Source organism: Meriones unguiculatus, chromosome 1, assembly GCF_030254825.1.
Source record: "Meriones unguiculatus strain TT.TT164.6M chromosome 1, Bangor_MerUng_6.1, whole genome shotgun sequence".
Classification (NCBI taxonomy): Eukaryota; Metazoa; Chordata; class Mammalia; order Rodentia; family Muridae; genus Meriones; species Meriones unguiculatus.
Genome location: NC_083349.1, coordinates 69657759 through 69683911, shown reverse-complemented (window position 1 = coordinate 69683911; position 26153 = coordinate 69657759). Strand labels below are relative to the sequence as shown.

General features: G+C 41.8%; 2 protein-coding genes across 9 annotated transcripts in view; one reads left to right on the top strand and one right to left on the bottom strand.

Annotated features, from left to right (window-relative positions):
* The window catches only part of Vti1a (vesicle transport through interaction with t-SNAREs 1A), a 310414-nt gene that overhangs the window by 191680 nt on the left and 92581 nt on the right, over nt 1-26153 (bottom strand). The gene's annotated exons all lie outside the window — the stretch shown is intronic.
* LOC110560940 (large ribosomal subunit protein eL32-like) lies at nt 3284-3767 on the top strand. Its single transcript, XM_060391218.1, has one exon. It carries the CDS (start codon nt 3313-3315, stop codon nt 3718-3720), a length of 408 nt encoding a protein of 135 aa, XP_060247201.1. The 5' UTR covers nt 3284-3312; the 3' UTR covers nt 3721-3767.

Below are 26153 nucleotides of genomic sequence, written 5' to 3'. Positions count from 1 at the left end.
TTCCCACCATTTACCTGCAAATTTCATGATTTCCTTATTTTTCATTGCTGAGTAATACTCCATTGTGTAGATGTACCACAATTTCTGCATCCATTCTTCAGTTAAGGGGCATCTGGGCTGTTTCCTGCTTCTGGCTATTACAAACAAAGCTGCTACAAACATGGTTGGGCAAATGTCCTTATTGTGTACTTGAGCCTCTTTTGGATATATGCCTAGGAGTGGTATAGCTGGATGTTGAGGAAGCGCTATTCCTAGTTGTCTGAGAAAGCACCAGATTGCTTTCCAGAGTGGTTGTACAAGTTTACATTCCCACCAGCAGTGGAGAAGGGTTCCCCTTTCTCCACAACCTCTCCAGCATGTGTTGTCACTTGAGTTTTTGATCTTGGCCATTCTGATGGGTGGAAGGTAAAATCTCAGGGTCGTTTTGATTTGCATTTCCCTGATGGCTAATAAGGCTGAGCATTTCTTTAAGTGTTTCTCTGCCATTTGATATTCCTCTATCGAGAATTCTCTATTTAGCTCTGTTTCCCATTTTTTAATTGGATTACTTGGTTTGTTGCTTTTCAGCTTCTTTAGTTCTTTGTATATACTAGATATTAGCCTTCTGTCAGATAGAGGGTTAGTGAAGATTCTTTCCCAATCTGTAGGCATTCGTTTTGTTTTGATGATGGTGTCCTTTGCTTTACAGAAGCTTCAGTTTCATGAGGTCCCATTTATTGATTGTTGCTCTTAGAGTCTGTCCTTTTGGTGTTCTGTTCAGGAAATTGTCTCCGGTGCCAATGAGTTCAAGGGTATTCCCCACTTTTTCTTTTAAGCAGTTTAGTGTGTCTGGTTTTATGTTGAGGTTTTTGATCCACTTGGACTTTAGTTTTGTGCAGGGTGACAAGTATGGATCTATTTTCATTTTTCTACATGTAGACATCTAGTGAAACCAGCACCATTTGCTGAAGATGCTATCTTTTTTTCCATTGTATGGTTTTGGCACCTTTGTCAAAGATCAGATGTCCATAAGTGTGGGTTTATTTCTGGGTCTTCTGTTTGGTTCCATTGATCCACCATTCTGTTTCTATGCCAGTACCATGCAGTTTTTATTACTATTGCTCTATAGTACAGCTTACGATCAGGGATGGAGATACCTCCAGAAAATCTTTTATTGTAGAGGATTGTTTTAGCAATTCTAGGTTTCTTGTTATTCCATATGAAGTTGAGAATTTTTCTTTCCACGTCTGTAAAGAATTGTGTTGGTAACTTGATGGGAATTGCATTGAATCTGTAGATTGCTTTTGGTAAGACGGCCATTTTTACTATGTTAATCCTACCAAGCCATGAGCATGGGAGATCTTTCCATCTTCTGATATCTTCTTCTAATTCTTCAGAGACTTGAAATTTTTTTCATACAAGTCTTTGACTTGCTTGGGTAGGGTTACACCAAGGTACTTTATGTCATTTGTGGCTATTGGGAAGGGTATTGTTTCCCTAATTTCTTTCTCAGCCCTTTTGTCTTTTATATACAGGAGGGCTACTGATTTTTTTTTTGAGTTAATTTTGTATCCCAAATGTTAATTTTAATACCTTGCCAAAAACAAGCTCATTCTCAGGGTGATGACTTTTAAGACATTTCCGTTTTCTGGGGAACAAGTTTAGGAGCAGGAGAAAACAGACAACAAAATAGATCTGCTCTTGTGGACATTATTCTCTGGTGGAAAAGATGGATGGATGGATGGATGGATGGATGGATGGATGGATAGAATATAAGGTCAGAGAGTCACTGACAAGGGTGAGGAAAGTTTGAAAGGATATTGCTTTAGCAGGACAGCAAGGAAAGAACTTACTGAAGATGCCCTCCCTGCACAACGTGAGGAAGCCATGTGTTCCCCTAGGAAAAGAGCTTTTCACACAGCAGCAGTAACCTGAGCTGAAGTCCTCCTAGGCATTTTCAGGAATCAGGTAAAGGAAGTGTCACAAATCATGACTTTGAAAGATAAGTGGCCAGACAACAAATGGCCTTCTGGACCATGGAAGTTAAGCTAACCATAAGAAGTCACAGCAAAGTTCAGCTCAGAAAGTAGATGCTTCAGTCTATGTCCTCAAGGCATCATGTTGGCCTCGAATAAGGAAGAAAGAACTGAACTGCAAGGTACTCACAGAGGGTGAGAGAACAACTGGGAAGCTGGAAGAGTAGCCCAAGGTAGATCACAGTGTAACAGCAACGGTGAATTGCCAGTGTCCAATTTGAATGACTTTCCAATGAGGATTCTATTTGTCTGTGTGTGTGGAATTCAAGATGGCACCACGGCTTTGATTTGAACAAATAAGTGAAAAGTATTATCATTAACGACAGTAAAGAAAATAATTAATTTGCACTGTGCCTCAGCATCCAACTTTACACACTAAATAAGAGACCAGACACATGCTGCATAGCTCTAGCCCCAGAGTAGAGAAGCCATTTTTTTCCTCCAAAGAAGCTGTGATTACTTGTAAGAGGCTTCCTAGGTTGGGCCTGTTGACCACTGGTGTTTACTCAGAGTAGGAGCAGGTAAGGAAGTTCCACAAACCCTCAATTGAGGCTCTAGACCCCCTTTCTGGTACCTCCTGCTAACACTTGAGTCTGCGTTAATCACACATGATCTCATGGTCTTGGGTAGTTATAAAGCGTGAGAGGTGGAAGGTTAAGACAAGAGACCAGTTTCTGGGGAGGGAAGCTGCTTTGGGGCCATTCATGCCCTGAAAGTAAGCCCAATAAACGCACTGCTTAATCAAGTTGGACTTTGGTGGAATTGTGCTTTGGTTTGCTGTGGGTGCCCTGGGTGGGGTGAGTAGGCCCTTGTTTGAGACTCCCCAGGAAATGATTCATGCAACAGTAAGTCTAAACTGGGTGTCAAGGTGTGAATGAGAATGACCCCACTACACGCAGATGTTTGAGAACACAGTGCAAGGTTGGTAGAAGTTTGGCTCTGCTGCAAGAGGTATGTCACTGAAGGCGGTTCTCTCTAGTTGCTCTCTGCTTTGTGCTTTCAGCAAAGGATGCACACTCTCATCATCCTGCTCCACTGCCATGCCTGCCACCACCTACTGCCATGCTGTTCCTGTCCTCTGGTGTTGTAAGGCAAAATGAACTCATTCTTCTCTATGCTGCCTTGGGCACAGAGCTAGATCACAACAGAAAAGTACCTATTGTGGTGGGAAATACAAACTTGGGATTTACCACCACAGCTTACTCACAGACATGCGTGTACTGTGTTCTGTGAAGGTAAAATTAACTAGCACGCTCGGCGCTACCTACAAGGTGGCTGCCATCTGTTTTGAGGCAACATGGCTGCCCTCCAGCCTCTGGTGAAGACCAAGATTGTCAAAAAGAGGACCAAGAAGTTCATCAAGCACCAGTCAGACCGATATGTCAAAATCAAGCGAAACTGGCGGAAACCCAGAGGTATCAACAACAGGGTTCGGAGAAGATTCAAGGGCCAGATCCTGATGCCCAACATTGGTTATGGGAGCAACAAGAAAACTAAGCACATGCTGCCCAGTAGCTTCCGGAAGTTTCTGGTCCACAATGTCAAAGAGCTGGAGGTGCTGCTGATGTGCAACAAGTCTTACTGTGCTGAGATTGCTCACAATGTGTCCTCCAAGAACTGGAAAGCCATCATAGGAAGAGCAGCACAGCTGGCCATCAGAGTGACCAATCCCAATGCCAGGCTGCGCAGTGAAAAGAATGAGTAGATGGCTTGTGTCCGTGTTTTATTTGTGTTTAAAATAAAACCACAAAAACTGCCTAAAAAAAAAAAATTAACTAGCACACTTTGTTTACTTGCCTTTTCTGGGTCTCAGGGCTCCTTTCCTTATCCAATAAAGAATGACACAGCACCTTCAAATCTCTCCACCTGACCCTCCTCCCACTGCCACCTGTCACCTTCTAGTGACACAAAGTTCTTTCTTTTACAGGGGCCCTTCTGATCCTTCTGGAGCTGCATGGATAACACAGGATAAACTTCCGTCTCACGGTTATCAACTTTTACAAAATTCTTTTCTGCTGAATAAGGCAAATGTATATATCCCAGAGTTTGTAGAATTTGAGATGCAGTTACCTCCGAGGGAGGGGCACACTGTCTGCATCACACACCGTTTCCAAAGACTTCATCCTCAGAAATGGCTTGCAAAACTGTAGCTGATGACCAGAGCTCTGAGGACAGCCAGCTCAGGACATAAAGGCTGCTTTATTGCCTACAGGCTCTGTGCCCTTGGATACAGTTTTAAAGGTTCTCTAAATGTTAGTTTATAATTCCAAAAAATGAGGGTGATAGTATCTAATCCAGACAATGAACATGATGCATGAAGTATGATCTATTAAAAAATATTTACAGAGCTGCCAACTATATGCCAGCCTTGCATGTGATTATTATTTTATCATTTTCCTTTTGAGACAGGGTCTTGCTGCGTAGCACTGGCTGACCTTAAACTTGCAGTCACCTTGTCTCAGCTGCTGGAATTACAGAGGAAATTCCAGCCTGCTGGGAAGTCCAGCCCTGGAGGCCGACCAGAGCCTTGTGCACTGCTGCCTGCCATTCCCTAGGCTCAAAGCACCACATTGTCTCAATCTTAAACGTCTCACTTACATGCTGTTTTAGGGCGTCTATTGCTGTGAAGAGACACCATGACCAAGGCAACTCTTAGAAAGGAAAACATTTCATTGGGGCTGGCTTACAGTCTCAGAGGTTTTGTCCATTATCATCATGGCCTCATGCAGGCAAACATGGTGCTGAAGAATGAGCTGAGAGTTCTACGAATTGATCTGCAGGCAGCAGCAGCAGCCGCCACACTGGGCAGAGCTTGTGCATAGGAGACCCCAAAGCCCACCCCCACAGTGACACACCTCTTCCAACAAGGCCACACCTCCTAATAGTGCCACTCCCTGTGGACCAAGTGTTCAAAAGTCGTTGAGGGCCATTCTTATTCAAGTCATCACAGATGCCCTAACTATCATGCACTAGAACAAGGTCCTGGAAGGACACTCTTCTCTAAGAGCTGCTGAAAACGAGGGAAAGCAAGGTCGTCTACTCTGCCAGCACCCTATCCACACAGCACCCACACAGGCCCAGTGCCTGGCTGCTTCCTCTGCCCAGGCATCCTCTTAGCAAAAGCTCTTCCTTGGGGCAGTTTTCCTACAACATTCCAGCTAAAGAGATTTCCAAGTCCTACTCTGTAAATGGTTTCCCACTTCAGGCCTTTTCAGCCAACCAAGTCTTGGCTTTCCACAGAGACCCTGCCCTCTTATCTCCCTTACTTTTGTTTGTCGGAGAAGTTTATGGAGCCTTGGAACACAGCCAAAGAGTAACTGGTCTTTCATGAAAAGATGGTGAGCAGGGCTGAGGAGGGAAGGAGTGGGGAGATCTTACTGCCCTCTGGCTTTTGGGATCACAGATTCACTTGGAAAGTAGACTGAATCTCTTCTCTTTAAAAATAAAACCACACATCTAGGCACAGTGGTGTACACTAGTAATCCTGGCACTTTAGAGCTGAGGCAAGAGGATCATGAGTTAGGGCACATACCCAGACCCGTCATAAACAAAGAAACAAGGAAGACCAGGTAAGTGAAATTATACATGAACACAGAGAAAGGCTCTGCACATTGGCACACATCTGCACATTTGAGGATCTGGTATCTAGGGCATCAATCATGAGTCTAGCTTAGCTAAAAGAAAGACATCCGTGTGACAACTAATGGTGGCAGTAATAGCACAGAAATCAGCTTTGTGAAGTTGTCTCGCCATTGTTCTGGAGAGTTTGGGTCTTTGATGTCAGCTGCATTATGAGCTATCAAAGCAGAAACAGCACTAATGAAGGAACCTTAAAGGATTAGGCTTTCCCTAGTACAGTTGTCTTCCTCGAAAATGGTTTTAAAGGTCACTTTAAAAATAGCACCTAGAGCCACAAAAGCCTGTAAATATTTAAATAACACACTTCGGTCTATTTTTACACTGCGTTGTAAATGCACATCACAAAATCCTTCACAGAAATGTCAGCCAGGAGCTAAAGAGAGAAGAGGGCTTAGTTTGAAGGCCAAGCAGGAGGAAACAGTGATCCAGGAGGGAAGTATGGGACTTTCAGTGCACGGCATGGTCTAGCTGCTCAGTGAGATACAGCCACACATTTCAGAGCAGAGCTCCGGCAGGAAAGACAGCACCAATCAAGATGCTGGGATTGACTGAAGGGAGCTAAGTGGACCCAGAAGGGGTCCTGGACCTTCAAACTCTAGCTACTCTGATGATGTCACTGAGAAGAAAACTCTGGAGAAAGTGGCTGTTTGTTTGTTTGTTTGTTTGTTTGGAGTATTTACCATTTGTCAGACCCCGTGTTCTCGTTCTCTACTTCCTAGGCCTCCTAGTTGAGCACACACAGGTCAGATTTATAGCTCATACTTACACTTCGAGAGAGGTGCCCCAAGTTTCCCAAGATGAATGTGAGTGGAAAGGTTAGATTGTCAGGTGGGTCCAATTCTCAAACTTCAAGTTCACTTCAAAGGAAAACAGTTCAATAGGCAAAATTTAATAAATATCATGGAATTAAAAGGGAAATGTAAGCATGTTTTGATCTTATTGGGGGGGGGGGTTCCTGAACACAAATCCCAAGGGAAATCCCTAAGAAGATTTGATTGCGTTAACCTGAAAACTGTGCACAAGCAGAGAACCTCCTGCTCCATCCTAGGTGACCTGTAGGGACCATGCAGCATGGGAACCTCCTGCTCCATCCTAGGTGACCTGTAGGGACCATGCAGCATGGGAACCTCCTGCTCCATCCTAGGTGACCTGTAGGGACCATGCAGCATGGGAACCTCCTGCTCCATCCTAGGTGACCTGCGGGGACCATGCAGCATGGAAACCTCCTGCTCCATCCTAGGTGACCTGCGGGGACCATGCAGCATGGGAACCTCCTGCTCCATCCTAGATGACCTGTGGGGACCATGCAGCATGGTCATGTAGCAGCATTTCCCAGCAAACCAAGAAGAAAAGCAAATCTCTCCGCACAAAACGATAGCTGACACAAGATCAACAACAGAGTCACAACAATTAATAAACACAAAAGAAAACACCAGGACAAAGCAATCTTGTGCTCAAAACCAAAAGCATATGCTTTTCCCAGTGTGAGTGAAGATTTAGGGGAAGAAAATGAAATCTTTAAAGTGTTTAAGCTTTTTGGCCCAGTAACTCTCCTTTTCAGAATTTATCACAGAGAGATAATCATGATTTCACTACGTCATGATTCTACTGAACAGACAGAGCGTTAAACCAACTCCTAATGCTGTGTGTTTATACCCATGGGTCAGCACATCACCCAACCTCAGCCAGAGAAGCTTCTATTTGCAGAAGGTGGTGATCACCTGGAGAAGGTGCAGAGAATAAGACTGAAGAACACTCAGCCAGGAATGGAACATATGATACAGCTTTTCTTCCCAAGGCTCAGGGATCACAAGACTGAGCAGAAAGGGTTTCAAAGCTGGAGGACACAGCAGAGAAGACAAGCGTAGGCACCGTGTGCTTGCACCTTTGGGCACACAGCCACTGCAAGCCCAAGACAGAGCAAGCCCCAGCAAGAAGGGGGCCATGAAGCCCCGTATCAATCTGAGCAACTGTGGGTACTTGTCAGCTTCTGCGAGACAGAGAGTCGGTTTTCTGACTAAGACTGTTGGCCCAGGTAAGTTGGCCATACTATAAGCAGATCATACACCCAAGATTATGTGAGCGCACAAATTGGTCTTGATGGGTTAAAACTGAAAAATGACAAAAGTTAGGTGGGTAAGAAAAGGAGGTGAGATGTGGGAAGAGTTGGGAGGAGTGAATATGATCAAAACAGGTATGAACTTTTCAAATAAGAAAGACAGACACAGAGAGAGAACCAGAATTAATTACTAAGAAATAACCAGACCCTCTTTATTCTGGGCAGGCATCTTTACTGTTAACACAAAAATTAGAAGACCTGGGAAATGGCTTAATAGAGGAAGCGCCTGAAGACCAGAGTTCAGATTCCAAACACACATATAGAAGGGCTCTGGAACTTACCTGTAATATACTCCTGGCAAAAACAAGGGCTAGCTAGTGAAATCAGTGAGCTCCAGTGTGTGAGGCTTCAGTGTATAAAGCCAAGAATGACTGAGGAAGATACCTATACTGCAGCCAACCTCTGGCCTCAATTGGCATGGCTCCCACACACACAACAATAACAAACAAACCAACCTTAGAAATAGAATACAATACTGGAAAGTGGAATAGTTAAATCGGTGAGGGGCCTGTTGAATAAATCTATGTTGAGCAGACTGACACAGACACACTGAGAAGAAGCTCCTTTCAATCTCTCTGCGGAGCTTTCTGAAGGAGGGGGTGCAGGGTCCTCAAGTCCCAGATGGCTTTTACCACTAACTGTAAATATACAAAGATGCTAAAGCAGTGCCTCTCAATCTTTACCAGCACACAAAACATCTGGAAGATGCCTACTTGCCCACTAGAAGACTTCCATGCAACCGGACCAACCACCACTCATTTTTGAGACCTTCCCTAATTCTGATGTTGAGTCAGCTGGAGAGTCACTGTGGACATGAGCTCATGTGGGGCAGTAGAATTTAACTTCCCGTTGCTTCCATTAGGGGGATGGAAGCGATGTTCTTCATTGCATCCTGTGTTCAGTTACTGAGTTCACAGTCTGAGTTCAAAAATACTATCTCATGCAGACTAGAATACACACTTAAATAGCACCCTGTCATTAATGTTTGGTCCTTCAGACCCTGGACACACTAAATCTACAGAACAGAAGAGACCTCCAGCCAGCACCTTGAAGGAAACATACCTGTAGACTACACAAGGCCAGCCCTAGCATTTGTAATAGACACTTTCACTTTTCTGGCTTAATACTTGTGCGGCGTGATGATTTTCACATCAAGGACTTGGATTCTGATGTTACACAGCTGGCTTACATTCCCGTTCTAGCATTTTCTAGCAGTCTAACCTTCATCAAGTTCCCTAAGTCTTAGGGGGCTTCTCGCTCTAAATGGGGAAAATGCTAACGTCTACCCAGGATTGCACGAGGAACTAACACGTGCTGAACCCTTGGAACAATGCATGACCAACGTCGCCCACCTCCACGGCTATTGTTTTAGATATAACCAACTTTTTCTTCATCCCATTTCCCTATTTACTAAAAGATAAAAGTTTTGGCCTGGAGATATGGCTCAGTTAAGTAAAGTGCTTGCCGTGAAAGCATGAGGATTCACTTTCAATGCCCAGGGCCTACAAACAAACAAACAAACAAACAAACAAACAAAAACAAAACAAAAAACCCAGGAGGATCCCTGAGGCTCAATGTTCAAAGAGACTTGCCTAATCGCCAAGCTTCTGGTTGCAGAGAAAAATCTAGTCTAAAAAAACAAGGTGGACAGTTCCTGAAAAGACTCTAAATTGCGTACCTCTATACATATGAACATACAACACACACACACACACACACACATATACACACACCCTTCCCAAATAGGTTTTAGTTCTATAGAGATAAACCCATTCCTAGATATCATACAAACCAAATGGTTCTCTTGGAAGACAGACATTCCACTTTTCTCCTTTGCTGTAAATACTGAGAAAAGAAACAGTTGAGGGAGGCTGAAAGTTGCAGAGTGGTTTGTAGAAAAGAACACAGATGCTAGCAAATTAAACCAGTACTTCCACCTGTGCCCGGAACAGAATCCTGCCAGTGAGCAAAGGTGCTGGGAAATGTAAGATTGCTGGACAGGCCTGAAAATGCAGCAATGTGACCATGCAACCCCACGGCGCGGTGACAGCAAGCGTGGGTGTCAATGCCTCCAGTGACAATCACACACTGAAATCCTGCACAGCAATGGCCTGGGTGAGGGACGTGGCCTTGCAACACTGAGAAAGCTCATCCTTCCTGCATCCTCTTCTTCAAGGCTGACTCAATACTTGCAGGTCCAGGATGAGACATCGACCTCTAAGCCACCCAGAGTGAAGCGGTGTTCTCCTGCAACACCTGGCAACAGAGCATCATGGTTCCTTTCAATGGAAGGTATATAGAGCTCCAAACTGAACACGCGCCCCTACCTTACAAAGAACTCCCCCACACCTCTGGTCCTCACCGGGCAACTTCTAACACTCCTTCCCGTGACTGTGACACTTTGAAACTCACGCAGAAATTAGTGGCTGAGAGGCCTTTTTCCTCACAAGGGGGAGCCCTTATAATGATAAGGTCTAAATATTACAACTATTTCAGATAAGCTAGAAAAACATATTTTATTGTTTTTTGCTTCAGGCTACTCATTTTTCCTTATCTATTTCGGTTGCTTGTCAATTATTTTCTTCTCATAGGCTGAGCTCCACACGAAGACACTGAGCATTTCGAAGACCCTGCACAGTACCTTCATAAGCCAATCAAGATTCCAGCACACACTTCCCCAACTCCGCCACTTCACACTCATCCCACCCCCCAGCAGCAGTGGTTTCCAACTTCACTTTACTGTGTACGAAGGATTTTTGAAACCACATTTTACTAAAACTAAGAAAGCACAAATGAAGGGCAGAGATCGTCTCTCCACTGACAGGATGCATTAAGAATGGGAGAAAGCAGTTGAGGAGTTGTTTTCTCCTGTAAAAGTGATGAAAAACATTCTATGTTTTTAAATACATTGAAAACAATTCCAGTTACATGATTTGGAACCTAATTGTGAGTATACTTTTAGTTAAGCATCTACATTTTCTGCAGAGGTCCATTTTGGTATGAGTTTAGGGGCATCTATGCGACACCCGTACTTCCCTCAAAGCCTCTTACCTTGGCCCCCAGGCCATTAATATAAGACAGGCAGTGCGAGGGCCTTTTCCCTCAACGTTTTCTGATGCCTTTTGTCAGTTGCGGTTATATGTATTCTTTATCCCGCCTCCACCTCAGCTCTCAGTCTGATATTTAACACTTTCCTTCTCATGTGTTATAAGCTCCTTTTATTACACCTATTCATTTTATTGTATGTTTAAGTATTGTGCCGGCATATATGTCCATGGTGCATGTGGAGGACAGAAGAGGGCACAGGGAACAGGGATACTTGTGCATGGCAATATGAGTACTTGGAATTGAACTCAGGTCCTTTCAAAAGTAGCAAGTGCTCTTAATTGCTGAGTCATCTTTCCAGGCCATGTTATAAGCTCCTAAAGGGCAGAGAATATAGATTACATGCCTTTAAAGTTTCCATGGTGACTGATGACTACAAGTGTTATACTTATTAGATGAATTTTTGAAAAATGGTATTTACTGAGGAAATTTATAGAGCTACAGAACCTTAAATATGTTATACACACATCACAAATAGAAAAACAACAATTTCCCTTAAATTGTATATGTGCATTCTCACAACTGATTTTTATTGCTTTGAAAAGATACAAGTATTCCACAAACAGTGTCAGAGCACATTAAAACACAGAATGCAATATGCTCCCAAGTCTAGCACCAAAGGAAGTCAGAGACAAACACTGCCATATGCAAACAAGCTAAGTTTAAGGATGTGGAGTTTCTGAGTCTAAATGTCAAGGTTTGTGAAAGAATAGGACATGTTCACCGCTAAAAACTACAGGCCCCTTTTTAGCCAACAAAACCCAGCAGGGGTTACCCTGAAACTAAGTGTTGTAACAGGAGGATATGCAAAACGGGAGGGGCATGCGGGGGTGGGGTGGGTGAGGGCAGAGGGAGTAGGCAAAGAGAAACTGGGAGTGTTTACTTCGGTCTTTGGAGGATGACTGTGACAGTGTCTGGGCTTCTGACTCAGGTGAGCAGTTTCTAGGGTGATGGGTAGAGGAGGGAAAGGGGTACAAAGCAAAAGAAGGAATAAAGGCAGACCAGGTTTGAGGAAGCCACGGTCAGAGACTACAAAGGGAATCATCCTTTCCTTCTGGGATTAATGATACACACAATCGCAAAATCAGCCTTTATTTTATTTTGTTGAAAAACCTACTAGGTCTCTGTTAGAAATCAGCTTCACTCAGAGCCAAGCAGAAAACCAATAATGCTCATTCATGCTTATTAATTTTAACTAATTATTTCAAAACCTTGACTTCCCACTACTAAGTCTTTTACAGGCCTTATTAGCTGTCCTTAGAAACAATTCAAAGTTTTTTAAATTTTTATTTTAAAATGAAACAAGTTCACACCAGTAGCACAAAGGATCTGGAATAAACATCAGTCTAGGAGGGGGTATAGAGAGTCCTTGGACGGTTTTTTGTTGTTTTTTTTTGTTTTTTTTTTTTTGCTACAAAAAAAGAACGCAGCCACAAAATCTGTTTTGCATCATCTGAATGCCTGAAACAAGAACACATAATTTTAAAGGAAAAAGAAACACAAAAAACAAAAAGCAAAAACTAGTGTCTACACTTACCCAGAAAGAGCGAAGTTGTGTTCGAAATAGCCCCCTGTGATATTTTGGTAGGTTTCTGTTTCTGTTTTTTTTTTTTTTTGGTTTTTGTTTTTTGTTTGTTTTTTTTTTTTTTCAGCAATCAACATAATTATGCGGTGCAAGAAGGCAGTGTTTAGGCGCATTACCATTTATACACTACACACAAACAGGACTGGTGGACACATGGGTTTGTGGCCACATCCTTGACCTCTGCCTGTGAGGAAGCCCAGAGGCTTGATCAGAAGCAACTGTGGTCTTTAAGCTAAAAGTATTGATCTCCAGTTCAGCTCTGTCTGTACCCAATACTTACTCTGTGCAATGAGCAGTAGAAAACTGTTCCCATGCAGAAAGTCAATATGCTAATTCTTTCCAAAGTTACTAACATGATGCAATGGCAGAGCTCTCAGTCTCTGTCTCTCTCTATCTCTCCCTCTCTTCTCTCATCCTCCCACCCCACCCCACCCATACCCACACCAACTATAATCCTTGAAAAGCTTGATACCATAGGTAAAACCCTTCAACTTTCCCATGGCTACTCGGCAAACTATGGAGTCTTTTCTGGGAATTTATACCTGTAACACTATTCCAGCTTGGCAAATCATTGCATATGTTGAGATGATTCTAGATGCTAACTTTATACAGAAAGTTCTTTTAATGAAATGACATTCTTTTTTTTTCCCCCTGTGAAGACTGTTCAGATGCCAAACTGGCACAAAAATAAGTACCAAACTGCAATGCTGCTCAGTTCAGTCAAAGCATAAACCACATTTTAGCTTTTATAAAAGTGCTCTACTCGGCTGGCATCCTTGTAAGCGGCATGCCTGTTCCAATGGGCTGATGGCCAAAGTCCTGTTACCGTGACTCAGAGCAGCTACGCACCTCACCCATTCATGGTGAGGACTTTGGCAGTACCACTTATACAAGCTGGGAGTGTGAATGGGCATTTTGTGGCATGCATTTTCTTCTGTGCATCCCTTTATTAAAACTTAGCTGGTTCCCATCAACATTATATTCTATATAAGCTGACTGACCTATAATGAAGAGAACTAGGCAGACAGTCTCTTTTAGGGTAACATGCAGATACTAGCCTGTGACAGCATTCTAGAGCCTTTGATTATTTTGTATAATTCTGCTTTCAAAACTCATCATGATCACTTTGCTACAAAAGTCTATAGAATTAAATGTACTGTTGCTGTATAGACATTTCCATCTATATATAATCCTCACCTATAGAAAATGGTCTATATAAATGTAGAGTGTGACCACGTCAGTCCAACTTGCTGGACAAGGGCTAAAGACCCCTCCCCAACACACACACACAAACCTCTGTTTCTCCTGCTGAAAAAAACAGTGGATCTACCATAACTCACAGGTGGATGCAAAAATTGGAGGAGAAATGGTTGGTCGTAAAGATGTGGTCAACACACAGCCTGAGCAGCTCATTCTACTGTCACTCAGAACTGAAATGCAAAAAAAAAAAAAAACTAAGGGGAGCAAGCCAGCATGAGGTAAGGGAACCGCCACTTCACACATGTGGCACATGCCTATACTTTCTAGGCACAACAGACATGGCTAGGGAGTGATGTTTGGCACCAGCCTGACATTCTTTCAGAAGTGAACCCAGAGCGTACATTAACTTGGGAATGAAGGTCATTTGGCATGCTTGGCCTTTGCTTTTCCTGCCCTATTCTTCCTGACTCCACTTTTGAGTATCACTTAGTCCTATCCTGGAAATGGCTTGACTTCATGAGGTCTTAAGTAGACTAAGAACAAAATATCCATCATTAGTTCTCACAACCAGGTTCTTTCTCTTATCATCGGATGCTCCAGTTCATCCTCAGTCACAATGGTGACAGTGTGACAGGGTTTTGGTAGTAGCAGCAAAATCATCTATGATAATAAATAATAATGAGAATGACAATGGTGAAGAACAAGCAGGACCAATAAAGCCAAGGATGCATATGTTTCTGTCTCTTCTGAGTCTGTGCTAACCTGTATGTTCTTCAAATACATTGCTGACTGTAGGCAAATGGTTTGCTCTAACTTCACTGCATCTGCCTCCCTGACAGCTCAATGTGAACTTTGACACAGAATGCTTTACAAATAGAAGACAAGGATACATTATATGTGACTGCCATATGACAAGTAAACTTTGTGTATTTTGAAAGGGGAAAATAAGTTATTTTGGCGAAGGGAAAAAGTAGTGCCAATGTGTACCCATATAACTCGCCTGTCACTTTAAGAGCTGAAATAGAAAAACCTGTACCATTTTTGTACCTCTGTTCATTCTTTTCAACTCATTCTAAGTTTCCCCCTGGGAGTTAGCCCTCCACCAAAAGTCTCTTTCAGTATACAACTAGCTCTCTCTATTAAGCGTGCCCACCCTGCTCTGCTGTAACACTGCCTCCTTTGTACTTGCCTGGTGAACTGACCAGCCATACAGCACAATGGCCACAATTACTAAATTACACTGCCTGTCACTGCCTTTTGTATCACACCTCCAACAGGTGCCATTACCATGATAGACAAATTGTAATAATCCATTCACAGCATCCACAGCCTTAATAATGTATTTTTTTTTAATTTTACATAATCTGTGTGAATGCCACAAGGCATCTGAATAGTTAGTAAACACACAGGCCTGAAAGACTGAGCCCCATGGAATGCAGCCACCAACAAAGGCACCCAGGACAACAGGCCTGAATGCAACTACGCTCCTGATAAAGCTGATATACGTAGAAATATATCCAGTGGAGAAATGGCCTCCAGACTTCAGAGTTTTCTCAAACAAACTCAGGGACCAAGGAGAGTAAAAACAGGTTATTACCAATCTGAAACTAGTATCTGTGATGAAAACTACATGTGTCGGGTAGGTGAGTAAAGCTACACAAAGCCACTGCTATAATCAATGCCCAGCACCACAAAGCACATGGGGCTGGTGAGAGCCCAAGATGAGCCACTGCAATGCTCCTGCGAGGTCTACCCTCCTAAAATGTCTGTAAGATGTCTATGTGGAGGCTCAAGTCCATGGCTCAAGGTCGCCTACTTGCCAAAGCCACCGTGTTTGACCTGTTAGAATGTTCTCTGGTCTTCTGTAGTGTCTGATGACTCTAATTGGCTTCTCCCCTTGCACACTTTGTTTACTCTAACCTTGCACAGGGCCTAGGTACCCTCTCACCACCCCTTTTCTGCATACTACACAGAAATTGGCCGCCAACTAATTTATAGCACGATGCTTTCCTACTGTTTAAACTTTTAATTCTAAATACACAGACATCTCTTCCAGCTCACTTAGAGAGATTTCATGCTTGCCCATCAATGAAAGGGGAAATATAAGCAAAACAAACAAGCTCAGCTTCTGAGGAAATGCTCTCACATGTCAGTAGTCTACACTTTTCCTGAGTCCGCAGGTACACTGCATACACTCGGATCTCCACTACTGTTCAGGCACTGTGGTCTGTCAGAAAGTGAAGCCCACCTTGATCTCAGCAATGTTACACATTTCATGACCACAAGATACAGTAATTATGCATTTATATTATGGGTACTTCAAACTACATCCACCATGTCAGACTCAAGCCTTCACAGACACTGTTTACAAAATTATACTTTTAAAAACAGTATTTTAAAATAGTTGAAAACATTAATTCAAGGTGGGTTTTTTCTTTTTTTTTTTTTTAACTAATGAGTGTAGTGGTGAAAAGATTACACCTCGCCCCTTACTCTAGGAGGATGTGAGAGAAGGGCAGTGCTGTAAGCCAAGGCAGAGCTCGCCAATAGGAAGCAGCCTGCCAGCACCCTGACCTTGGACCTTACTGGGGTCCTCAAGTGTGGGAAGTTCTGTTGCCTCAGCCGCCCCAGCTCTTCTCTGTTAGAGCAGCCCAAAGTGAGGCCTATACTGTATGGACCTGACCTTATAGCATTCTCAGTACGTTGTCTTTCAGCAAAATTCTCAGCAGTCACATGCCACTAAGGTAGGGCTAAAACTTCTGTATCCATGCATCACTAACACAAACTGTAGACTGTGACCTCCTGGACAAATTATACCAAGAATTCAGAAATTGAGACTGGCATTTAAAAAAAAAAAAAAACATGGTTAGAATACATCAGCCTAATTAGAAAGAGTAAATGCTATTTTAGGAAGTTTTTACCTCCATTACTGTGTACATGACATGAACTGTGATGTAAACATATATACTATGGAGCATTATTTAAAAGTTTTGATAAGTACTTCCTGCATGTATAGTCTAGCTCCCGTGTCGATGTGTGTGCAGATACGGGATGAGAGAATACTTCCTCATCTAGGTACCTGAAAACATCTTAATTTTTAGCCCTCTGATTATGACATGATCATAGTTATCTGGAAATGGTCTGGTTACTCAACTTATTACCCACTACAGATGATATGAGGTGGCACCACATAACTAACATCCTACCACTCGATCCATGATAAATATCTCAACACTTTAACATGTATTCCAAGAAGATATCATTAAATGTAATTTCAACCTATATTCTGAAAATTTAAAAAGTCACTTCAGATTCCAAAATATTAATTTGGAAATTACACAGTTCCAACCAACTGAAAATAGTTTGAATGCTGACACAGTGGACTGTCCTTAGTATTCCAAACCAAAGAGTGACAACTTGCTTTACTGGGGAGACAGACAGGCAGAGTGAGAGGGTAAGACCAGGCTGGGCTAGTCACGCCCGCCCGACCCAGTCTCAAACAACAAGGTGAGAAGTGGGTGGATGTTGGGGAAGTGGGGGCAGTGAAACAATGGATGTTCCCTCATAACAGAACAATGGGGCGAAAGGGAGGCTACATGGTGGAGTGCTGGGTCAGCACATACAAGGCCTGGACGGAGCTACAGTACAGCCAAAAATACAAAGTGTTATCCCTTGAGTTCTATGTCAAACACTAATTTCATAAAGTAAAAGGTAATTTATTTCTGTAATTAATTAATACCAATTTTGACAAAGGTGGTATTGATTCAAATGAATCATAGGACAAAGGTAATGTGTTTGCTGCATGACACAGGTAGCAGGGACTGGGAGCAAGGACACCTTTTGAAGGTAGACAATGGATACGAACAAATACTCAAATAAGGATGCAGAAAAGGACTGTGCTTCTGGCCATTATCCAAACTCATTTAATTCAGGGGACAGATATTGTGACATTTAACACATACGAAGGAAACCTTGATTTGTACGCTTATGAAGACATCCACCAAGATTATAATGAAGAGACCCACAAATTAGCTCTGTCTATTAGTAAACCGGAAAAGCAAAACGAGCTTCAGTCCCAGGGAAAGACACCATCAGGTGAGAAAAAAACAAGAAGGTTCTTGGGCAGTGAGATCGCATGAGAGAGCAGTTATTCATTTCACAGAGCTTAGGTAGGGCCTTGATTAGCACCAAACCCACGGTCCAGTGGTGAACAAACAGATCTCTGAGGTGTGGAAGCTGCTGGGGAAAACAAGAACACCAGTGACCAAGGATTTCCATTTTCTACTGCTACTGACTGGCTGTGTGAATACAGATAAGTCACATGAGATGCTGCTCAGTTTGTAGCACTGAAATAGTCTGTCCTTTACAAATGGTAAGAATGATGCATTCCTTTAATCCCAGAACTTGGAGCCAGAGGTAGGCAGATCTCTTTGATATTATTTAATGTGACTGATCACTTGTTCTCAATGGCTTTGTAACAACTAGATAGTAGATGTATATCACCTAGCATCCAACTTTTACTCATTACTGAACTTACTAGAAAATATGAAGAGTCTTCAGGAAAACTAGAAAAGCCACACAGACAGCAGAGTAAGAAATGCAACCTGGATCTCTAGGCTTTGTCTTTTCCCTCTAGTGAACCACCCCCAAGTTAAGAAGCACAACAGCTACACAAATCTCCTTTGCCTAAAAAATAAATAAATAAATAATAAATAAATAGTAATAAATAATAAATAAATCTCCTAGTACCTTTCCTTGAGGGTGGGGGAGCACAAGGTGCAAATCTTCACCCAGATGCAAATGTCAGTTTTCTCTGTTGTCTAATAATAAACACAGCGAAGGCCATTGTTTGGGATTTCCCCAATAAACATACCCTGTGATACGTGCAGAACCGCAGGGCCACTGAATGTAGGGGACAGAAAAGGAGACACAGGAAGCCAAGGTGCCTGGCCTATTGTGTGTCACAGGGGAAATGCACACAAGAACATACACACACGTACAGAGCATGAAGTTAGGACCACAGCATGATTCGCTCTGGGGGTGGTGAGCTTCGTGCTGAACACGGGCTCCGATCACACCTGTTTAAAACACCAGTGCTTCTGGCTAGGGGCATGCTCCCTCAGGCCCAGGATCATTCCCACCACTTGTGTGGCTCTTGTATCACCTGGACTTATCCCTGGATACACCAGAAGTACTATTGGTGTTAAAAAGCAACTTACTGATTTCATATCATGGTGAAATGGAACAGCAATCATTTACTAACGTGTCACTAAAATACATTTCATTGCCTCCTTAAATAAGGGAGACTATTTCCATTGTTATTGACTTAAAGTTACTTTTACAAATGAACATCACTGAAAATTTTTTTTTCCAAGACAGAGTTTCTCTGTGTAGGCTTGGCTTTGTAGACCAGGCTGGCCACGAACTCACAGTAATCCGCCTGCCTCTGCCTCCCCGAGTGCTGGGATTACAGGTGTGTACCACCACATCTGGCTAACAATTTTCTTCTTGTAATGTCACGTCTCCTCTAGCTCTTCTGCTCAAGATTAAGAGATAATTTAGTCCTGTACTTGTTAGCTGTTTGCTTACTTTATCTCTTTAAGCAAACAGCTAACAAGTACAGGACTAAAAAAACAAAACCCTTTTAAGGATTTAAATGTGGGAATACTATCAACAACACCCGACCCCACTTCCACCTTCCATTCTGAGCCTATCAGGTACACAACAATGTTGGCATTATCTTGTTTTATTTAACCATGACCTGGAGAGCCTCAGCTTTCCTAAACTCATACAGGTACCAAGTAAATGATGGCCTAACTCTAAAGGGCTTGCTCACACCTATCTTAGAGTACAGCGTTTCTTATGAGCTCTTTCAAGGCATCCCAAGATAGGTGTCAGAGACTGGTGCTCTATGGGATAGAGAATATGCTCTGTGACAACAGATACTGGATATACGGAATACTCCTCGGTTTCCTTTAAAGTTTAACCTGGGGTGGAGTAAGCAGGATGGGAAGAGATTTATACGGAGCTTGGGACAAACAAAACAGAACAGGAAACTGAGAAGCCCATTATGGGATTTTGAATAAACCACTTGGCCTCTCAATTTCAATTTCCTCATTGTGAAATATACAGATAGCTCAAATAGAATGCTTGGGAAGAAAAGATGACACAAGAAACAGCAGAGTAGCAGCACAGAGGAAGCGCTCAGCAAATACTAGCTGAATCCTTCCTGGGTTCAGTTACCTGTGAAGGAGAGGATGGCAGTACTCACGGGGTTGTTTCAAGCAGGATACAATATATGTGAATTCTTTTTAAACTTCCTAATATTTGTGTGTGTGTGTGTGTGTGTGGTACATGTGCACGGATGTACAGTGCATGTGTGTACAGTGCCAGGAGGAAATCGGGTGTCCTACGTTATGACTCTGAATCTTACTACTCTAAGACAAGGTCTTCCACTGAACCTGGCACTAAGCCAGTGACCAGCAAGCACCAGAGATCCTCCTGTCTTTGACACCCGACCCTTGCCAATGACCAGGCCTGGCTTTTGCAAGGGTGCTGGGGATTTGAACTCAACATCTCGTGACGGCATAGCAAATGCTCTTACCTGCCGAGCTAGCTCCTCAGTTCCAACATGGATAAATTCTTACAACATTGTACCTGATATACAGGAACCACTCAGTAAATGTGGCTATGACTGTTATAATTCCTCACCTGAGTTAGAGCAGAAGCAGCTAAGCATCCACAGGTTCTCACCTCCCCGTAATGTCACCCCACTGCCTTCCCAGCTGTCTCCTAGACCCCAGCTCTGTTCGAGAGCCTCATTCTCAAGAATACACAGAGACCTGGCAACAGTGGTGTAGAAGACCATTTTCCAGCTCACTCTGTAGAGAGGGAAGAATACCCCTCAGTCTTTTAAAAAGAGGTGCAACTTGACTTCCAACTCTGCTTTCCAGACTAGATGTCAATTGGGATAATTAAACACTCTGGCATGCGATAATGAAAAACGGAAGAGATCTGACTTCACACGGCCCTTCTTTGAGATTGGGAACTTGACCTCCCTAGACCTTGGTGTTCTCATGTGTCAAATGGGGACAGCAGCAGCCACCCTCAAAGATAATTATCAAGGCCAAATGAGGTGGATGAGCCCACCACCGAAGGCAACAAATGGCTGTTCTCTTTCATAGTGAATCTATTTGGCCTTCTAGAAAATACATAGTTAATCCATTGGGTTGCAATCTGAGTGTGTCTCTTTCAATAAAGAGAGGCACAAAGATGAACAAAGGGAAGACAGAATGTAGGAGGCACTCAAATCCCCAAACTAAATAAATACAAGTAGGTATAATGGGATCATTTACATGCTTTTTTTCAAAGGAAGAAAATAAAACCAGACCTGATCATTTTTAACTGCTGGGTGACTGCTATAGGACAGAATTGGTAATTATTTGCCACCCTTTAGTAAACACCCCATTTAGCTGCACACCTGGAATGCAGTTCTTCTGCTAATAAGAAAAGGAGACTGCATCACACATCAGCATATGTAATTCCTCATGGGACTTGTAATGTGGTGCTTATATTTGAGACCACACAATTTCCCCCTCTGTACCCACCATATTGACAGACAGCATATTTCTCTATTTGTAGTTTCAGCAGGTATGAATAATATCTTGAGCTTCAAAATGAATTCTGGGTACATTTTAAGAAAGATGACTAAAAACATCATTCCCAAATATTGAAAATCCATCTATTGATTTTGAGATTCAGTAACATATAAATACCAACCTGGCACTGGCGATTACAGATTATTGCTCATGTAAACACCGATTCTTTATATTTCTTTAATCAAAACAGTCTTTCTTTCCACAAAGTTTCACACAATCTGGATCATTTCCAGAGACGGCTCACCAATCCTCCGGGAAACGGGTGCTGTAGTCAGTGAGGACTTCAGGACTTGCTAAATCATGAACACAGATGCATGTACAGAGTCTCCCTCTTCATCCCACACGTGGACAATCAGACCCCATGGATTAACGAGTCAGACACTGCAGGATGTATGTCCAACTTGGTAGAATCTCAGCAATAGTTTTGGGTACAAGAAGAGTCCCTGAGTAGGGGAGCTCTACAGCAACGCTACCGATGATCTGGCGTCAGTTATTCACTATCAGGAAACTATTTCATTACATCAAACAGACCAAGAAGAATTCTTAGCCTGTTCTCTACATTGCAAACTGCCCTGTATGTGTTTGAAATCACAGACACAAATGTAATCAACAATACATCTCCACATATTATTTTTTGTGGTAAAACAAGACCTGTTATCATTTACACAAATTCATAAACAACCCATACTTCATAAAGTAAATTATGTTATAACATTTGAAGTAGATAGTTCAATCTATAAAGTTGAGCTTTGCAAAAAACAAATGCTATACCGCAAAAAATATGACTTTATTTGTTCTTAGGAATACGTTTTTAAATGATAAAGTTAGAGTTGTTACTATTAGGGTCAAATCAGACTCCATCTAAACATTAAAAATGTTCCCAAGACATGACTGACAGACACTTCCTGCAAACTGTCCTCTGAGGAGCTGTGTGGGTGCTGGCAGGTGTTCTTGAGGTGGATTTTTGGACTGAGGCAAGTGAAGAAGGCTGGCACATGGGAAATGCAGGCAACAGCCACATGTGCCAATAATACTTGTGGAATTTATGTCACAAATAACTGTAAACTCATGTCTACATTTAATTCACAATCTCCACTATCGCCACAGAAGCAGCTCGTCTCTCATAGCGAACGACTCTATTACTTGAGAAAACAAAGGTTCACAAAGTCTGCCTCTGCAAAGAAATGATTCTACAGCACTGTGTTCAGAATCTGCCAATTTACAAGACACACAAGTCAAAATGACGTTCAAATCGACGCGGACTCTTAAGTTTTCTCATATGTTTAACAAAAATATTTGATTACTCTTAAAATTTGTTTCCAAAAGGTAAAAGCTAAGAAACATTAGAAATGAAATGTAATTTAAATGTTATTTTTAAATCTATTCTTTTAACTTATACTTGAATCGATGAATGCAAAAGAGACATTATTAAAGATTTTCCTGTTAGCTGTATTTATGGAAATAAAGGATGAAAATAAAGTACGTACCAGCAAATCAGTTCTTCCTTATATTTGTTTCAAAATCTTGCATCAGGAAAAAAAAAGAAGAATTTGACTTCAGAAGATTTTTTTTTATGCAGACATACTAAATAACTTTTAATGTAAAATCTCTCAGTCCGTATTTATGTTGATTATATTTAACATTTTAGTTATTTTATTATTTACATTTTAAAGTTAAATAATCTTCAACAATTAAAATAACTTTGGGCATTTAAATTACAAATTTTTTGAAGAGCTAAGTTTTTTAAATGCATTTACTCATATCTTTAGAAAATAATAATGAAAACATGTGTTCTTAAAAGGATGAATTTAAAATTCTTAGAAACTATCTTAAAATTTTCCAGAGAGTTATATAAAAATACACTTTTTTGCTACAGTTATTAGAGTAATACACATTAAAAATGACAGTCATCTTCACGGACTGTGGGCAGCACAAGAAACATTCTGTTGACTGGTGGCTCAAGGGCGCCGCCTACGTGTGGAGAAGTGTAACAGCATGAGCAGTGCAGCCTACAGCCAGCTCCCAAGCTCCAAAGGATGCCTGAGAGTAGAATGTGGCTTTGCAAAACATCACAGACGTATGAACATTCTACTGCAAAGAAACGTCCACTGCAGTTCCTACAAAGTATTTAAAGTAAGTGGAAGTAGAGATTAATAAGACATAGACATTTTAAAAAGATTATTTCTTTAGTTTTGACTGGCCTATGAATAAAATGGACATTTTTCTCCCTCCACTTAAAAACACATGCACATACAAAAACAAAAGACAAACAAAAAAGACACATAATGCTTTCTGGATAATAGTCTTTAATAGTTTCTGTATGTTAGGCTAACATGATTTCTTTCATGTAGTATTTTTCCTCGAAAATAACAGATATACAACACTTATAAATTGCAGTCATAAAATCATTCCAATTTAACAATTGCATTTGGTTGATTAAGCAGGCGCCTGCTGCTTCATGGTACAGGTGATGGGAGGGCTGAGCAAGAACTGTTCTGCTATCTCAGGCATGAACTTGATAAACACATCAGCTTTCCTCAATTCTTTTCATCTTCATGTAGCATGACTCTCCAATTAAGTATGGTGGACTGTTTCAGCTGAAGGCAGCGTAGTCCTTCAACTCCCACAACCTTCTTAAGGTAAATATATAAATATGCATGCTTGAAATATTAAACTAGACAGTTTCCACAAAACATATATACAGATAGCCAATATTAATATTATAGTGAGAAAAAACTCAATGAAACAAGTTTCTTAGGTGTGCACTGAAAGCTAGTATTCCGGTGTATACAATTTCTTTCCTTATTACTATCTATTTTTATCTCTTTTAAAAAGCCAGGAGCCATCACTTAGGACAGAGCTCTCCACAGAGCCCCAACTTTCCTGCGGTTGTGCAGATCTTGACTGTTAATTCTAACACTGAAAAGAGCCGAGTGATTAAAACTAGAGCTCCTTCCTCCTCGCATTATTATAAAAATTTACTCAAGCTGTTTAAACACAGAAGGCGTCAGCCACTCAGAGGGGCTGCGTTAGGGACAGAGGGCAATCAGGAAAGCTGCCTCAGTGACGCTCCAGCATTAAGGGTTTCAACCTCACAATACGGAGGGTTTTTAAAAACGCACTTCAATCACGCAGTAGAGGTCTCGGCGATGTGACACTAGCTCTAAGAAAACAAACTCGCAGTGGAGACAAGCACACTGTGCTGAAAAGCAGTTTCTACGGCTTGCTGCTGATATGTATTTTCTTTCTGTTGTTCTGTTAGAAATCAACGAATGTTGTACAAAACTAAAACAAAAGCTACTGAAACACTAGGTACTTATTTATGATTTAATTCCAAAAGCTCTTTCCCTTCTGTAGCAATTGTGGTTGCATTTGTTTATTTTCTCCCTCTTTTTCTTGAGGTCAGATTTGTTAAGAACAGTTTCTAATCTACTTTCAAGACGAAATTGGGATTTTTCCACTCTATTATTTCATGAACCACTATTGTTTCATTATTCTCTTACCTGGCATTTTAAACTCCTTAGTGTTTCAAAATGAACTTGATGATATCTTATTCCTTAAAATTATTATGAAGGCTCTACGACTCACAAAGCTAGATGGTAAATGTGGAAGTTTAGCTGACACCTTATACTTTTCCTTAGAAACAAATATCACTGGCCCTAAACTGTTTACACTCTCAGTAGAATGGTCAGTCCAAGCCTGTGGATCACTCTGCTTTGAAACAGAGCTACGGCTATGCTAAGAACAACCCCATGGAACAAATTAAAATTAAATTTACCCATAAGTCTGCCTTCGGTAATTTCTCAGCTTAATTGTGTAAAAACATATAGGTGCTAATTTGACGTTAATAAATTAAGACCATTAGAGACAGTCTTTCATTGTTGGTCTCCAACAATTGTTAATGACACTATTTTCTGTTTGCATTTCCTCAGGCGTGTTAATGCATCTTTGTTTAGGCTCACAAGTCGAATGGTCAGTGTAAACACGGTCAGTGAAACATGGGGCTGGAAAACAAGGGAGCAGAGGACACCTGGTCTACCGCCGAGTGTGCAGCAGGCTACAGCCCTGAAAGCTAGAGATTTTTATATATGATAGATGAATTACTCTTTCAGAAATTTCTCAAAATTCTTTGTTTTACATACAAACTCCACCAAGAAAAGGCAGGCTGCAAGCTGAACTTCGTGCTACATGGGCTATAGTCTGTCTTTGTGGTCTCGACTAGGGATTGTACCTTAGCTACCGTAGCTCAAGCGTAAAAATACTTTGTCTGTAATGCTATATACTGTTGCTAGTGACCCTCTAAATCCTTGAACCAACTGAGTCTTCTGGTGTCACAGAAGATAATGCCAATTTATTGCAATGTGTGGCTTTTTTTTTTTTAACTGATTAAAATTAAGCCGTAAGCACGTGACAATGGAATTAGCACATTTAGAGAGTCTGTTTTCCCACATCCCATTTTGTGCCAGTGTGGCTGGTCCCTGCAACTCTACGCGGGCGCAATTTTAATGACTTCGCTGTGTTTTGATGTTCTTAGGAAAAGCACGGCTTGGTGTTTGTGGAGAAGGTAGATACGGCGGCTGAAGAACTGTGATTGGGAACATGGTGACATCGGTTCTGCTTTCCGATAGGATCGGTGTCATTTTCCTCTCAGCGATAAGACACCTCCACTGACAGGGGCTGATTAGGGGAAATTTTATTATAAAATTCACTTTTATCGAATGAGGATAGAGTGATAAATGGTTCAGCCTCAGGGAAGGAACAGGGACACATTTCCCCCTTTTTCAAATCCCACCTTTCCCCTCTTCAGGCTTTCTCTCTTTAGAAGGAAGATT

What these genes read in the sequence shown, in the direction of transcription:
- LOC110560940 (XM_060391218.1), top strand. Translation starts at nt 3,313, where the DNA reads ATGGCTGCCCTCCAGCCTCTGGTGAAGACCAAGATTGTCAAAAAGAGG.